General features: G+C 36.2%; 1 protein-coding gene across 4 annotated transcripts in view; it reads left to right on the top strand.

The window, feature by feature from the left end:
• The window catches only part of INVS (inversin), an 82,731-nt gene that overhangs the window by 40,083 nt on the left and 27,876 nt on the right, over window positions 1-14,772 (top strand). For all 4 annotated transcript variants that reach the window (XM_052704136.1, XM_052704137.1, XM_052704138.1 and 1 more), the window contains 3 exons: window positions 822-1,002; window positions 6,707-6,816; window positions 10,947-11,118. In XM_052704136.1, coding sequence (XP_052560096.1) covers window positions 822-1,002; window positions 6,707-6,816; window positions 10,947-11,118 — 463 coding nt within the window. The remainder of the gene's footprint in view (window positions 1-821; window positions 1,003-6,706; window positions 6,817-10,946; window positions 11,119-14,772) is intronic.

Here is a 14,772-nt window from a genome sequence, read left to right as displayed (position 1 = left end):
TGAATTTCTGTTGATTGGCTTACTGCTTTCTCTTGAGCTACTGCTTTCTTTTCTGGAAGATGAAGTTTGGAGTTATTTTTTTGTGGGGCTGTATCATGTGGAGATCTCTTTCACCATTTGGAGATCTCTGCAGCACTGAAATAATGATAGTTTGAATCTGCTCTTTTGTCTGAGAAAGAAATTCATGAAAAGCGATCTGTGTAGAAAAAAAGCTGATGAAAAGGAATCATCGTACTATAAATCTATATACCATGGGGGCTTATGTGAAAGAAATGTAGCATATTTTTTAATAAAATGTGATGAGAATTGACAGTATATCTATTAATTGCTATGTTACATACTCCAATAAATAATCATGGTACTTTTAAAGATTTTATGTTTGAAATTAAACTCGTTATAAGTAGATATGTTTGTTTGAAGTTCTCTCTTATCCTGTCAGCTTGACATTTCTGGAGGAAATACTCTGATAGTCACATGGTTTTAAAATGCTAGGAAAAGTATAATGAAAGCTATAAGACTAATTTGTGCTATGTGAGAGTATCATAGGAGAAAAGTATGTTGACAGGTATGTTGTGTTCGATTTAGAAAATTAAGTTAAGAAGATGTAGTTATTTTCACAGGAGTCTGAGATAATCTTTTAAGGATCTATGTAAAAAGTCACTTGCATTACAGATTGACAAAACCGTAGTTTATAAAGTTATATTCTACTGAACAAGGACAGTTTATTTCTGTGAGAGTCCAGAAATATCTGTGAAGAGCGTACAGTTTTTCTCTTTGCCTCGAGTACTTTTTGAATTTTGTATTTTTATTTTTTCTTAAAGGAAGCTGCACCTACAGAATCTCTGCTTAACTGGCAAGACTATGAAGGACGAACTCCACTTCATTTTGCTGTTGCTGATGGGAATGTGGCAGTTGTTGATGTCCTGACCTCCTACGCAGGCTGCAATGTGACATCATATGACAACTTGTTTCGAACTCCTCTTCACTGGGCTGCCTTACTTGGTAAACTGGACAATGCCAAAGTCATTTAATAATTCATTGACTGCAGTATTTAATCTCTGTATCTGTTTTTTATTTAATTCCAGCATTTTATTATAATCTCTCAGAACAATAATGCTCAGCTTCTGCTAGACCAGTACTAGAATTTTGTGTATAGAGTGTTATTTCAGCCTTAGATTCTCCGAAGCACTGTAAAATACATTATTTCAGCAAGCTATGTATACTTATGATATAAGAGAAGCTAGAGTATGTGAGATGTTCTTGCATGTAGCTTTGTTCATAGGTTTAGAAAAGAAATTTCTCTGGAAAATAGTACTGAAAAAAACCTGCTGCTCTAGAGCAGTAGTCTCCGAAGAGGAATGTGTGCCCAAGACAGTGTGTTGAAATGCATGAAGAAAACAGCCAAACTTACGTTTCTTTTTTATCTTAAAAAAGATAGGAATTACACTTTACGCTGTCTTCATGTCAGCACAGTCATGTACAGTTCAAAAGATGCCCTGAGGGAAGTGTTGCTGTTCCACAATGCTGAGAGGCTGATTGTCATGCAATTACTCATTCATTTGCTTTCAGCACATTGCAATGTATTGTGGTTTCTGTGTACCCAGTGAAGTTGGTTTACAGGTTGTATTATCTAGTTTTTACCAAACAACCCCTCACAATCAGACAAGTGATTTAAAAAGATTCCTGAAAAGTAACTGCAGATCAAAGATAATGGTGATAGTGTCAATACAAGAACATGGCAGAGCTTGTGCATCTCCTACTGCTAGTACTCTTTATTAGCCACGTTATGAGGAAAAACAAAAATAATCATATGTGACTAAAAGTTGGCTCCAAAACTTAGAAATAATAATTAAGACTTTTTGAAGTATGGATTGACATTATTGTTAACAACGATTCTTGCCCTGAATGCAAAAAAGAAATTAGCTAATAGTCATAGGAAGCTATGGTGATTAACAAGACATTCAAAAGCTAAGCAACAAGAACATGAAAATAAACCTCTACAGTTTTTTCAGCAGTGTTTCAAGTCATATGATAATCCGCATACATAGTGCTTTACAAAATTTCACTAAACTTTACAAGAAAAATGCAAAGATTTAGGGAAGCACTCATTCTTCCTGCCTATGGTAAAAATGGCTGAAGTAATGCTTGGAAAACAGTATGGCATCAAACTGGAGTGCATTTCTTTGTCAACAAATGCTGTAAGAAGCGTTGCTGAGGATTTGAAGAAACTGATATTAGAGTAAGGTACACAGTGTGGGAGGCTTGCAGTACAGTTGAATGAAATTACAGATGTTTCTGTCTCAGCTTATGGTATTTGCTAGATTCTGTTTCAGTAATGAAATTGACAGAGCTAATGTTTTTGTGAGCCACTAGAGGGAAGATGTACTGGAAAAGATGTATTTTCAACAGTAAATGATTTGATAAAAGCAGTGCTTATGGAAGAACTCTGTAATTACTTATAGTGGGGCTTTTTTGACTGGAATAAAAATTGATTTCAGGGTATAGTTGCACAGCTAGTATCACACATGAAATTCATTCACTGTATCATTTGTAGACGTGCTGTAGTGGCAAAGAATTAGAAACCTGAAATGCACGAAGTTATGCAGAGTCACTCATCCATGCATTTCATTTTATAAAAACAAGACCTCCAAATAGTAAGAATGCTCTAAAATGCTTTCTGATGAGGTGGGAAGTGGCCTTGAAATTATTGTGGTTTTCTCCTCACAGAGTGCATAAGAGGCTTGTTGAATTATGATTTGCCAATACGAATAACCCATTTATTGTGCCTGATGACTTAGAATTCTGACTTACCATATCAGCCTTTTCTCCTTCAATGAGATATTAAAAATCTTGAGTGGTAAAATACATAAATAAATAAATCAGTGGATAATCTCATCAGCCTTTGCAATAATTCTGGGGTTAAAATTACAAGATCTGCTGATTCTTGCTGAGACTGCATGCTCATTCCCGTTACTAACTCCTCGATTCTAGAGATTGTGTTTTCTTTCTTTGCATTACAATTCAATTGTTCAAAGACAATTTTTTGTTACACAATATGCTATGAAATTGGAAGAGTGCAGCTGAAGACCTCAGGAGAAAAAGTTAAATAGCTTGTCTTTAAACAGGCATAGTAAAGGGAGAAATATTGGTGTTTTATGTTATCGTAGAAAAAATCAAGTTGGAAGAGGTCTCAGAGCATCAAATCCAACCATCTGCTGTAGGAACTGCCAACTATGAAGCCAGACCAGATTGCTGAGGATATACGTAGGGCAAGTACTGAAAGCCTTTGATGATAGAGATTGCAAGAGTCTCCTTGGACAAGCTGTTCCATTGCTTGACTGTCATCAGGTGTAAAAAATCTCTCAGCCTTTCTGCACATGGTGCTGTTCCAGCCCTTTTCCCATCTTGATGGCCCTCTGATGAACTCACTCCAGTTTAAAAGCTCATTTCTTGTACTGGGAAGCTCAAAAATAGGCATAGTATTATGAATATCTTTGTGATTCTCTTGCTGGATTCAGGCTATAATTTGTCAATGTCTTTGCTGGGTCAGCAGGTCAAAACTTCCAGATACAAGTACTCAGTAGAGGGCAGCAATCAACTCTCAACATGATGGCTGTGTTCTCATTAACAGCCCAGTTGTGATTGTCCTAACCATTCACTGGGGCTGACTGCTGTTCAGCTTGTCCACCAAGACCCCCAGATTCCATTTCTGCCAAGGTCCTTTTTATCTAGTTGCTTCCCAGACTTGTATCACTGGCTACATTATTATATTTCTTCAACATTAGAACAACATTCAACAACATTCAATGTGCTGTTGTAATGAAAAACAGATGAAAAGATCAGGTTTGACTTTGCAGGAAATCTTGCTCAATTCTTTAAAAGACACTGGATGCAAAATCACTTTCTTGAGACAGTAAAGGAAGCGTTACTGCAGAGGCAAAAAGTAATTGCAAATATTACCTCTAGCTCTTCCCCAAAAAATCCAGTTTGTTTTTTTTCCCTGTTTTATGCTATTGCTGGCTCTCACATAAAGTTTTTTTTTTTCCTGTTTAGATTACCAGCCTGACACTCAGATACTCTGTAAATTATGACATTGCATATGTGAATTCTGTGCTGTTTGGTTTTACAGTTTACAAAACCATATGTTTGCAAAACAGCTAAAAATAGATATAAATGAAAGAAATGATATAGATATGAATAAATGAACTAATGAAAGCAAAATGCATAAAAAGACAGGCACAAAAATAATATCAGTTGAAAAACTGACTTCCTAGTTTCCATTCTTCTCAGCAGAAGAAGAAAAAATAGATTGTCTGCTAGATAAAAAGAAATAATCCAAGCACTCTCACTCATTTTAACAAACTTCTCCCCATGACCCTTTGGGATGCAACGGACAAAGAATGTCAATAAAAGAATCAAATTGCTCACTGGAGCAAGTTACTTTGCAGCTTCCGTGACAATATATACATAGTTTGATTATGGGGTTTGTTTTTTGGTTTATTGTTTTTATTGCTTTTTTCTTTTTTCTTTTTTTTTCTAAGGATGTTCTCAAATTTGCATTTGGATTCAAGTTGATATATTGAATTTTCTCGGGGAAATTGTGAAACATTGTAAGTGTCCTTGGGTTGGTCTCCCAAAGAAACAATCATTATTACTTGTTTCTGTCCAAGAAGCGAAATTTATTGTGTTTTGAAATTGATTGCATTTGAGAGGTTTTGTCTGTTGGAAAAACAGATTGTTTAATCGATGTGGGATAAAGGGGTAGGATGTGCCAAGACCACCAGGGTATTTTGTGAACTTCATGAGGTCTCTAGGTGGTATATGTCCGTGGGGAATTTCTCACTGATAAATCTTGATTAATTTTTAGCATTCTTTTTAAGGTGGATGCAGAATTACTAGTATAGATCTCAAAGAGTCTAGGATGTTATTAATTGATCTTAATAATAGGATTTTTTAGATAGTGCAGGGTCACAGCCGCAACAACTACTCTGTAAAAGGTGGTGGGTTGCTCATGACTGGTTCACATGGCACTGCTGCTCCGGTTACTTTTGTCAGGGTACATGCAAGTGTCAGCCAAGTTACAGCTCTTCTAAATAAAAAATATTACAGAAATGATAGTTCTCGACTTCAAGAATTGAGTTATGATGTTTATCCATATTGTATGAGTTTGTTTACTATTGCACCAAGCACAATTTTTTTTTTCAATTCCCTCAAGTCTTTCTTCTTACAGGTAGTTTAGGTAGACCTCCTGTGCAGATACTGATTTCAGCTGCCCTTTTTCTGTTTGTTTCCTAAAAGTTCAGACAACTTTTTTTCTTTATTCAGTAGTACTGTTGTGGTTTTACTGCTGAGAATGCATTCAGAACCAACTTCTTTCAGTGCTCCCGTTTCAGTTCAGCTCTTAGAGTATTGAGATGGGGAGAACATCACAGTATATTTCTTTTTAGTGTTTTTTCTGGTAGGAAGGGACAGTGTTTTCACTCGTCTTAATTACTCAGGGGAAGAACTTTTCTGTACGCCCTAACGCTGTTGGTTCCACATCTCTTGGAAAAATATAAGTTCCTGAATAGCTTGTCATCCTTTTTCACTGAGTTGACCATTTTCTCTCATTTCTTCTACTTCGGTACGTACGTAATCTGAAAATGGCATTCCACAGAAGATTTTTACATATTAGATTTTTAAATGCTATATACTACATTTGTTACATAGCTACATTCTCTTACTGTCAGTGTTCTCATTACATAGCCTACTGCTAATAGAAAGCTTTACCTTTTTCCTTTATTCAAATTTATGTCAACTGTGGAAAAGTAACAACCCGCAAAATAGACTATTTTGCTCTCACACAAGACTGAGAGTTGGAATATTTTTATGTGATTTATGCTTTATAGTATTGTATTTAAAATATTAAATTATTAATTTATTCTCTGAATGGATTATATGACTGAAAGAACATGTAAGAAAGGATCAGTTGATGTTAATGTTTATGTACTCCATTGTCTTGCATTTTTTTCTGTCTGTGAAGTGGATATAAAATTCAACCATGCTCCCCAAATTTTTTCAGTTTTAATCTATGGGCATTCAAATTTGTCTTAACGGAAGGAATTATGTGTGTCAGTCTGTTGTTTATTGCAGATATGGCAGCTAGCAGCAGTCTATGCTCCAGATTCTGCTATAGACCTTCACTTGAAATTTTGTTGGAATAAAACCTGAATTAGGAATACACACTTGGATTATGGTCAAATAGTATCAGTCTTTACTGACTGTTCTACTTCTGATTGCCTGTCATTCAGACACAGCATCTTAGCTGAGTTATCTGAACTTTCTCTGCATTTATTCACCTAATTCAGTATAATCTTAATATTGCAGATTTCTGACCAGCTGCTGCTGGTTTCTTTGTTTAAGGAAGTGCTGTAATGCTTTCCTTTAAAAGAACAAAATATTTGTCACATGCTCCTATCTGTTTGTCATTCTGATTTACAGGTGCTCCTCAGAAATGAGGATGCAAAATGTGGAACTGGAACATTGTCAGGAAGAAGGTGCACGCCATGCTTAATAGTTCAAATATCTAGACATATGATTCTCTCTTAATTTTAGACCATTGTGGCTACAATACAAGCACTGTTTATTAAAGTCTATTCATTTTCTGTTTTTTAATAGAGAAGTGTTTAGGGTTTAACAAATTCATGTTATTTTTGCATTTTCTCAGGTCATGCTCAGATTGTCCATCTCTTGTTAGAAAGAAATAAGGTTGGAACTATCCCTTCTGATAGCCAAGGTGCAACACCTCTGCATTATGCTGCGCAGAGCAACTTTGCTGTAAGTATCACACACCCAAAATGGAAAGACAATGTATTTTGATGAAATATCTACAATGTAATAAAGTGAGTTGGTTTTTGACAAGTCGTATAAACAGTGTCAGCAGAAGTTTAACTCGGACTTTTCCTAATAATGCGATATAAATGTTGTTAATTTCAAATTATTATATATAAATTTAAAGAGTAAATTGATTTACAAAGACTTTTTGCATATTTTTGCATCAGAGCACCTAATAATCACTTATATACTTTAATGGAATGGGATGACATCTACTATTTTGCAGTACTTTCGCTTTTTAAGATTGTTCTTAGCAAAATCCAAACAGCCAAATTCTCATATTTTTGGTAGAAAATGTAGTTTTTGTCCAGAGCCTAAGCCTTTCTGTGATGTGGTAGAGTTAAGTCAAAGAAGCTAGGAGTTTTAACATTTTCTGTCTGTAGGTACTGCAGAGTAGTTCTCAGCCGCTGGAACTTAAGAAGGCTTCTTTTGTGCTGCTCTGTTTCTCGTAGTGGAATTATGCCGTGCACAGTTAGAGCTCCAATACAAGTTTTCTTCAGTTGTATTATTCCCATTCTCTTGTTACAAAAAGGATTATCTGGTGTCCAATTAATGTACTTATGTAGTAATGCAGCTTATATTGTACCATTTCCTTAACAGTGGTACTGATTTGGATCTTTCTTGCCTTCTGGCCTGTTAATTTTCAGAAAATTTTAGCATCTTGGAGAATCATTCCCCTTATGGGTACTACTGGGTACTACTTCAAAAGACAACTGATCAGTGTGTACTGATAGCACAGCTCTCTGTGCAAATGGGCCTTCCCTGTGAAACTAGGGGAGATTTTTTTGTTGTAGTTTATTTTTGTTTGAAGATGGTCTTAGTAGAAACCTGCAGAGCTTTTTGTTTGTTTTAAATTCAGACTTTATTGGAGCACATCTGTTGTGTGCATTTTTACAGAATGTTTTATTGATGCTGATTATTGCCCATTATTAAAATGTGGTATGTAGAATTTGTGTCAGACTCACATGCCTGAAATATTTATCTTATGAAAGCCTTTCTTTCAAGTCTGAGTCAGACTCTCAAACTGGGAATGATCTGTGGGAAACATAGCGATAATCCAGTGATTATCCTCTTCTGCTTTTATCTTTTTTTTTTTTTTTTCTGTATTGGTACATTCTTTATGAAATAATTTTTCCTACTGGCTTTCTTTTTCTGCGTTTGATTTAGTTGTATGAAACATTTTCATTATGTTGGTCCCTTTTGATCCCATCAACCAGCCAAACTATGACATCTTTAGGTTTTAGGGGGAAGCAAAGGAGGTGCTGGAATCAGATATTCTTTTGTAATCTTGTGTGCTTACAATGAATCTACTGTTTTGCATCTTAGATGAAGAACAAAACAGGGGAGTCTCACTCCAAGTCTACAGGCCTCTTTGAACTGATGATGTGATCCCAGAACTGTTGCTTATGCATGCCTAAATTATGCCTGGAGCTTCTCTTTTTTTTTTTTTTTTTTTAAACCACTGTGTTTTTTTCTGAGCATCAATATTTGCTGTATTTTTTCTACTAGGTAAAAATTCTAGACAAGCTTTCACCACTGCTTTCCATATACAAAGTCAAACAATTGAAAAGAGACTCATCCACGTTTGTTTTGGCGATAGCATCCATATGTTTATGGTTTCAGAGCCACATTAGTGTTCTGTTCAGACTGCTCAAGTTTATAGAGGCATGGTTTTTTTCTCAGTTAAAACGAAATGTTTCTTTGTCCAAAAGAAGATTTGATCTTTTTTGCTTATTGTAAATTTTTTGGTAACTCTGTCTTTTACTGACTTCAATATCTTGATCTGTGTCCTCTTTTTCCTGAGGTTATGTACGCACTCTAATATGACCTCTTTGTTTTTTTGGAGACCAGAGAAACTTAGCTGCCAGTTCATCTAGGTGAAGCATTTTCAAGACTGACTTATTCTCTCTTACTGTATAAGGAATAGCTCTAGAAGAAGGGTTTCTTAGTGTAAGACCCAAATAGGTTGCCCAAAGGTTAGGTGGTCTGTGTAAATCCCACAGAAGGTCCAAACATTGTTTTTTAAATTTCTGAAATCCATGTATGAAGGCAGGTGCTTTAATTGTACTGATCTTGTGTGCAGAATGCAGAACTAAATTTTCTTCTTTGTTTTGAATTTTTATGGAGATGTCCACAATGATATGTATTTTGTTTTCACATACTTGTGTAGATTGACCTGGTAAGTGAATATGGATACCTATGTCTTATTTTTTGAACATATTGTTGATAGCAGAGGATGGAAGGATCCAGGTTTACTTATCTTCTTTGCTCTTGTTTTTTAGCTTTGCTGATTTTTATTTTGCTTTCTTCACATTTTCAAAATACATGTGATTTTTTTTCATGTCAAAATGCATGTAAAATCAAAGTGATTGGATACTTATATTTTCTAATTTCTTAATGACCTGTTTCTTATTTCATTCCGTTTTAGTTTTCAAGCTGTGTTAAATTCAGTTTGGAAAAGAAGTCTTACAGCAGCATGGGATTTCTTCCACTTTTTTTTTTTTCCCCTTTAGAAATTATAGGAAAAGAAAAAAAAAAAAAAAAGAAAGTGTAGCTAAGAGAAAGGTAGATTTGCTGAAATATAAAAATAAAATTACTTATTTCTATTTGTAAGATGTGCACCTTGGTATTGAAAAGGTCCAGCCTTTTCATTTTGCAGGGTTTCAAGCTGTGCAGGGTTCTGGTAGTGTGCTGAGCTGTTGGTCTCATGAGTAGCCATTTGTGTTTGAGGTGTGATGGTGGTCAGTTAAAAAAGCTATAAAGCTGTGCTGTTTGTTTTTTTTTTTTTTTTTTTGTGAAAGGTTTATTGCTTACTTTCCTCATTATTTCTGCCTGAGCCCTTTGATTGGAAACTGAGAGTGCAGGTATGAACCCAAATTCGCAAAGCTGTTAAGATCTTAGATCACTTTAACATAAAGTGAAGAAGTTACTTATTTATTTATTTATAGGGATGAAATCATAAATAGTAATTAGAAAAGAAAGGGAAGGGAAGCAAAAGGAGGGGAAATGAAGGGAAGGGAAGGACTGGCCAGTTGGGCATAAATGATTCTTGAGTAAATGTTTCAGCCAAGACTTTATTGTAGACAAAGACTTTTATCCTACCAGAGCTCTTTTGAGATCACATGAGGGAAAGGTTGAAGTAGCACTAATGCTAAAATACAAAAAATGAAATAAAATAGTAAAACTCACTTTTCAGTTTTTATTAGTTAGTTTATCTGTGACTATTAATAGATGTGTGCCAGCTGTTACATATACAACACTTGTGAGCCATTAGATAAGAAAAACCTTTCCCTGGTTTTTCTTACAGCAGTGATTTCCTCCTTCCCTTTCTTGTGCAGTGTGGCTTCTTAAGAATTTATCAGAAGGTGAAGTGAGTGAACTTGTCTGCTGAGAGCTTAACACAAACATGACATTTGAAGAAATAATTCTTCAAATCAAGCTCTTTAAAGACTTTAGTTGTGATAATTATAGTAGAAAGCATAGACTCAAGTGTAAAGAATTTACTTATTTTACTTACAGCGTTTCAGTAATTGTTAACCTGATGATATCTTTAAATATTAGGAAATGTATTTGTTTCTTTTAAAGTTCTGTTTTGATTTGTTGGGCTTTTTTGAATGGTTAAGAGTGGCAAACTAAAATATTTACTTGTGCAGTCATATTCAGATTTAAATAAAAAAAATTGTAGCAGGAAAAGTATTTTGAAGAAAAAGTATTTTAGAATCATGGTATTATTACAGTAATATCTTGATAAGCCAATAATATTTTTCCCATTTCCCATTACTTTCTTCACAGCAACTGCAGTGTCTTTCACTTCCTATGATGAACACATGATATTTGACACTGAAAAGAAAATAGATATATGATAGCAGTTAGGGATGTGGCTATGAATGCTGAAGAGGAAAAGGGCATAGCAGCAGAAAATACAGTCCTCCTGTTGAGCAGATACTTTTATGTAAACATAAAAAGGAAAAATGAAAGCTTTTATTTGTTTCATAGACAGCCGGATGAGACAACATTGTTTCTTGTTGTCACAGATTTCTTACAGTATTAATTCCTACAGTATGTCTTTTCAGGAAACAGTTGAAGTATTTTTGAAACATCCTTCTGTAAAAGATGACTCAGATCTTGAGGGAAGAACGTCCTTCATGTGGGCAGCTGGGAAAGGCAGTGACAACGTCATTAGGACTATGCTGGATTTGAAACTGGATATCGATATCAATATGACAGACAAATATGCTGGGACAGGTAAGATACTTTTCAATGAAAAGCCATTGAATGATTCCAGTTAGTGTGATTTTCACCAAATAAAACATGCTGGTGGCTTCTGTATTAATCTTTTCCTAGGGATGTTGCAGTGATGGCATATTCCAAACAAGAAAATAAAATGTTTAAGAGTTTTTCACTTTTCTCACATATGGCTTCTATTATAATTTGAATTATATGAAGTGGGAAATAAGTGCAATGTCAAAGTTTTCTGGTTCAGCATTTGAAAAATAGCAAGTATGACTATCACTTGCAATTTACAGTTTTCACTTCCTTTAATTATTAGGGTCTTTTACATCATCAATTTCAGTTCCTGTAAAATTCTGTTTATAAATCTGAGTTCTTTCCTTACAAGTGAACACACCTCAAATTAGTCTTTTCACATTATGACAGTTTTCTAAGTTGTGAGTTAAAAGAAAAAAAATACTGTGACAAAAAAAAAGTCTAAGATCTCTGTCTTTCTGTCTGATGGTTCTGTGGACTACACACTCAACCATTTTAGTGTTGTTTCATCTTTTATTAGTGCCACTTGTATTTGCTGCTTTGTGATAGGTCCCTTATAAATGCCTTTCAGTATTTCAGATCTTAAGTGCAGTAATGTTGCAGACAGTGTGCAGACCTCCTTATAAAGGAGTTGTTCTTTGCTAACAGTACTTGGAGACTTTCTGAAATTATTCAGGTGTGGTTTTCATGGTTGAATAACTCAGGTGGTTTTTATCTACCAGGGTTACACCTAGCAGTAATGCCTAATCACTTTCTAATCCTGATCTTGTAGGACTTGAAGGCAGTTAATGGATGTTCCATCTGTACTTGAAGCTGCCACTGTATAGAGCACACTGTCTTAAAGTTCAGAGCTATGCTGTTCTTCACTTGCTATCAAACAGTCTGAATTTTACCACTATGCAAATGTATGCAGCAGGGAGAGCTTTATCACAGCGAGCTGTGAACTTCAAAGGAAGCCCACCAGTAAATCACTTTCTAATTGCAGACCTGATTTTTTTTGTGAAGATTTGTAATCCTTCCTAGGTTTTGGTGGGGGAAGAGTAGCATTGTAATCTAACAGGAAACCATGGAGTAATAGAAAATAGTGTACATGGCTGTGCCCAGGCTGCAGTTGCTGAGGAGAGTTCAAGTTTGTGTTTTGCTGACTTTTGTGCTGAACTCAGTTAAGCTCAGTCATATTGTTGCATTAACGTAGCTTTTTGCATTTACTTAAAAAGAGCAAGTTCTTCATTCAGCTCAAGAGTGCTTATTGTGTAGGAGAATGACACCAAGGGAAAGGAATTTCCCTGTTCGCAGAGATCAGCGCTGCAGGAGCATTACAGGGGCAGCTTTATAGCTCTGCCGTCACTGCATACAATGGTGAGGGCTCTGTCTGTCCGACGAACAAAGGTCTCATTGTGAGCAGCTGGCCGGGGAATCTCTTCAGTCACTGTGACTCCATCACAGAAAATTTGGCTTACAAGAAAATACTGAGCACAAAGTGCGAAACGAGATGCCTGCGTCAGAATGAGTGATAGAGGGGAAGAAGCAGCCAAGCTGACACAGCAGCTCTTTTTCTCTTGCATTGTTATACACACCCCATGTGTCATCAGATTGAGTGGTTTACTGCCTTTGCTTTCATAAGAAATGCAGTACAAAAACCAGAACCTAAAGTTTACGGTGAGGTCAGAACATGAAGACTAGGCCCGTCCAAATACATAAAGCTGCAGGGACCTCGTTCTTGTCGAATTTCTACTTATAGCCTCCCACTAGCATAGCTAGTGCAGATCTTGCTGCTTACAGATTTTTCACAAGTGTGGGAAATTTTCATATGAGAGGTTTTTTTCCCATGATATCTGCAACAGATGAACATTAGGATCATTGTTAAAGCAGGATTTCAATTCTTAAGGCAGCACTAGTCATATTGTCTCAAGCCACAACCCCGTTGCTTGTAGGAAGTTCCTCATTTGTATTACAACTCCAGTCACTATTGTTGGAAATCAAAACTATGAGCCAGTATGAACAACCTGCACTTTTTAGTAGCATCCGTGTGGCAGAATATGCTAGGCCACTGTTTTATAAGCTGTATGAAGTGGTGTCAGCGGTAAGCGGTATTAGGCAATTACTGAAAGCGTGGTAGTTTGACATTCTGGGCATGGTTCAAGAAGTAATTCCTTCTAGTGTCTTATAGTAAATCCTTTCTAGTGGTCTTTCTGTCCTATGCCTTTCTGTGCTGTGCCTCTGCTGGATCCTGACTGTGCCTATCATAACTTGAAGCAAGAAGAGGGATGCAGGTACTGTGTACAGCCCCACATCTTGCTTGTCTGACCAGACTGAATAATGACCAAATTGGAGTGTTTGTGAAATTTCATGGGAAAATGAGAATGCACTGCACAAGCTCGTGGAATCATGGAATGGTTTGGGTTGGAAGAGACCTTTAAGATCATCTAGTTCCAACCCCTCTGCTATGAAGTGCTTTTATGAGTTGCACATTTTTGTATTTTTTTCTGCATACTTTGTACATTGTCATCTCTGAAGCAGTTTAAATGTTAAGAGGGAGCACCTCTGAGAACATAGATCATTTTATTCAATTGCTAACTATTGGAAATAATCCAAAGCATTTTGAAATCAATTTGTAACCAAAGTAAGTGTCCTCAATTTGTCTGAAATCTCATTGTTGTGTGTAGTTTGTCTTTCCTTCAGGAAGTACCTGAGTTGGTTATAGAGGCATTTCTGCATTCTCCTCAACCACAGGCTGCAGTGCCAGCAGTTACTATCAGTTAGTAACTTCAGTCCTAAGACACTATTTCTTTACCTCTGTGGTCTCTGTGTTATTTGTTGATTTTAGTGAAGTCTGCATGCATTTAGAGGTGAGAAGACAATAAGAAGAGTGGGATTCTGCAAAGACAACTTGCACAGTTTCTATTCAATGGAACCTCATATGCTGTAGAGGTGGAAGGAAATGTGGTATGTTTAAGTTCCTTCTGGTACTTAAAGGAACATAAGCAGGCTGGTAATTAAGTTTTCACATGAGTAGATAGTGATAGGACAAAGGGAAATGGCTTTAAACAGAAAGACAGGAGATGTAGGTTAGATGTTCAGAGGAGATTTTTTTAAGTGAGGGAGTGGTGAGGCACTGGCAAAGGCTGCCCAGAGAGGCTGTCATTCCCCATTCCTGGTGGTGGTCAAGGCCAGATTGGATGGAGCCCTGGGCAGCCTCATCCAGTGCCTTATATAGTGCTTGGCAATTCTGCCTGTGACGGGGAGGTGGATCTAGATGGTCTTTGAGGTCCCAAACCCAAGCCATTCTGTGATTCTGTGGTTTGTCCATCGTTTTTTTTCCTGAATGAGCAAGGAGTTGCAGGTACTATGTGGAGATATAATGGCCTTCCTACATAGGTTTATGTAAAATTTTTACCCAGCAATTCTGGAAAATGAAAAAGAGGAGTGGAGAAAAACAGCTGAGTGGTTATCTGGAGTTAGTTTTAATTGAGACAGCTTTGCTTGTTTGAAAGAAAAAAAAAAGGCATTTTCAAAAAAAAAACGTGCAAGAAATAATGGAAGCTTTCTTTCTCTGAAGTGGGCAGCTTTGTGTCCATTGGAGTAATACAGTAAGTGCCATGGAACAGAGGCAGAAGTAGTTCTTACTGTGAT

Source organism: Tympanuchus pallidicinctus, unplaced genomic scaffold, assembly GCF_026119805.1.
Source record: "Tympanuchus pallidicinctus isolate F22 unplaced genomic scaffold, pur_lepc_1.0 scaffold5, whole genome shotgun sequence".
Taxonomy (NCBI): domain Eukaryota; kingdom Metazoa; phylum Chordata; class Aves; order Galliformes; family Phasianidae; genus Tympanuchus; species Tympanuchus pallidicinctus.
The sequence above is the reverse complement of the archived record's forward strand: the minus strand, read 5'-3'. Positions and strand labels throughout refer to the sequence as shown.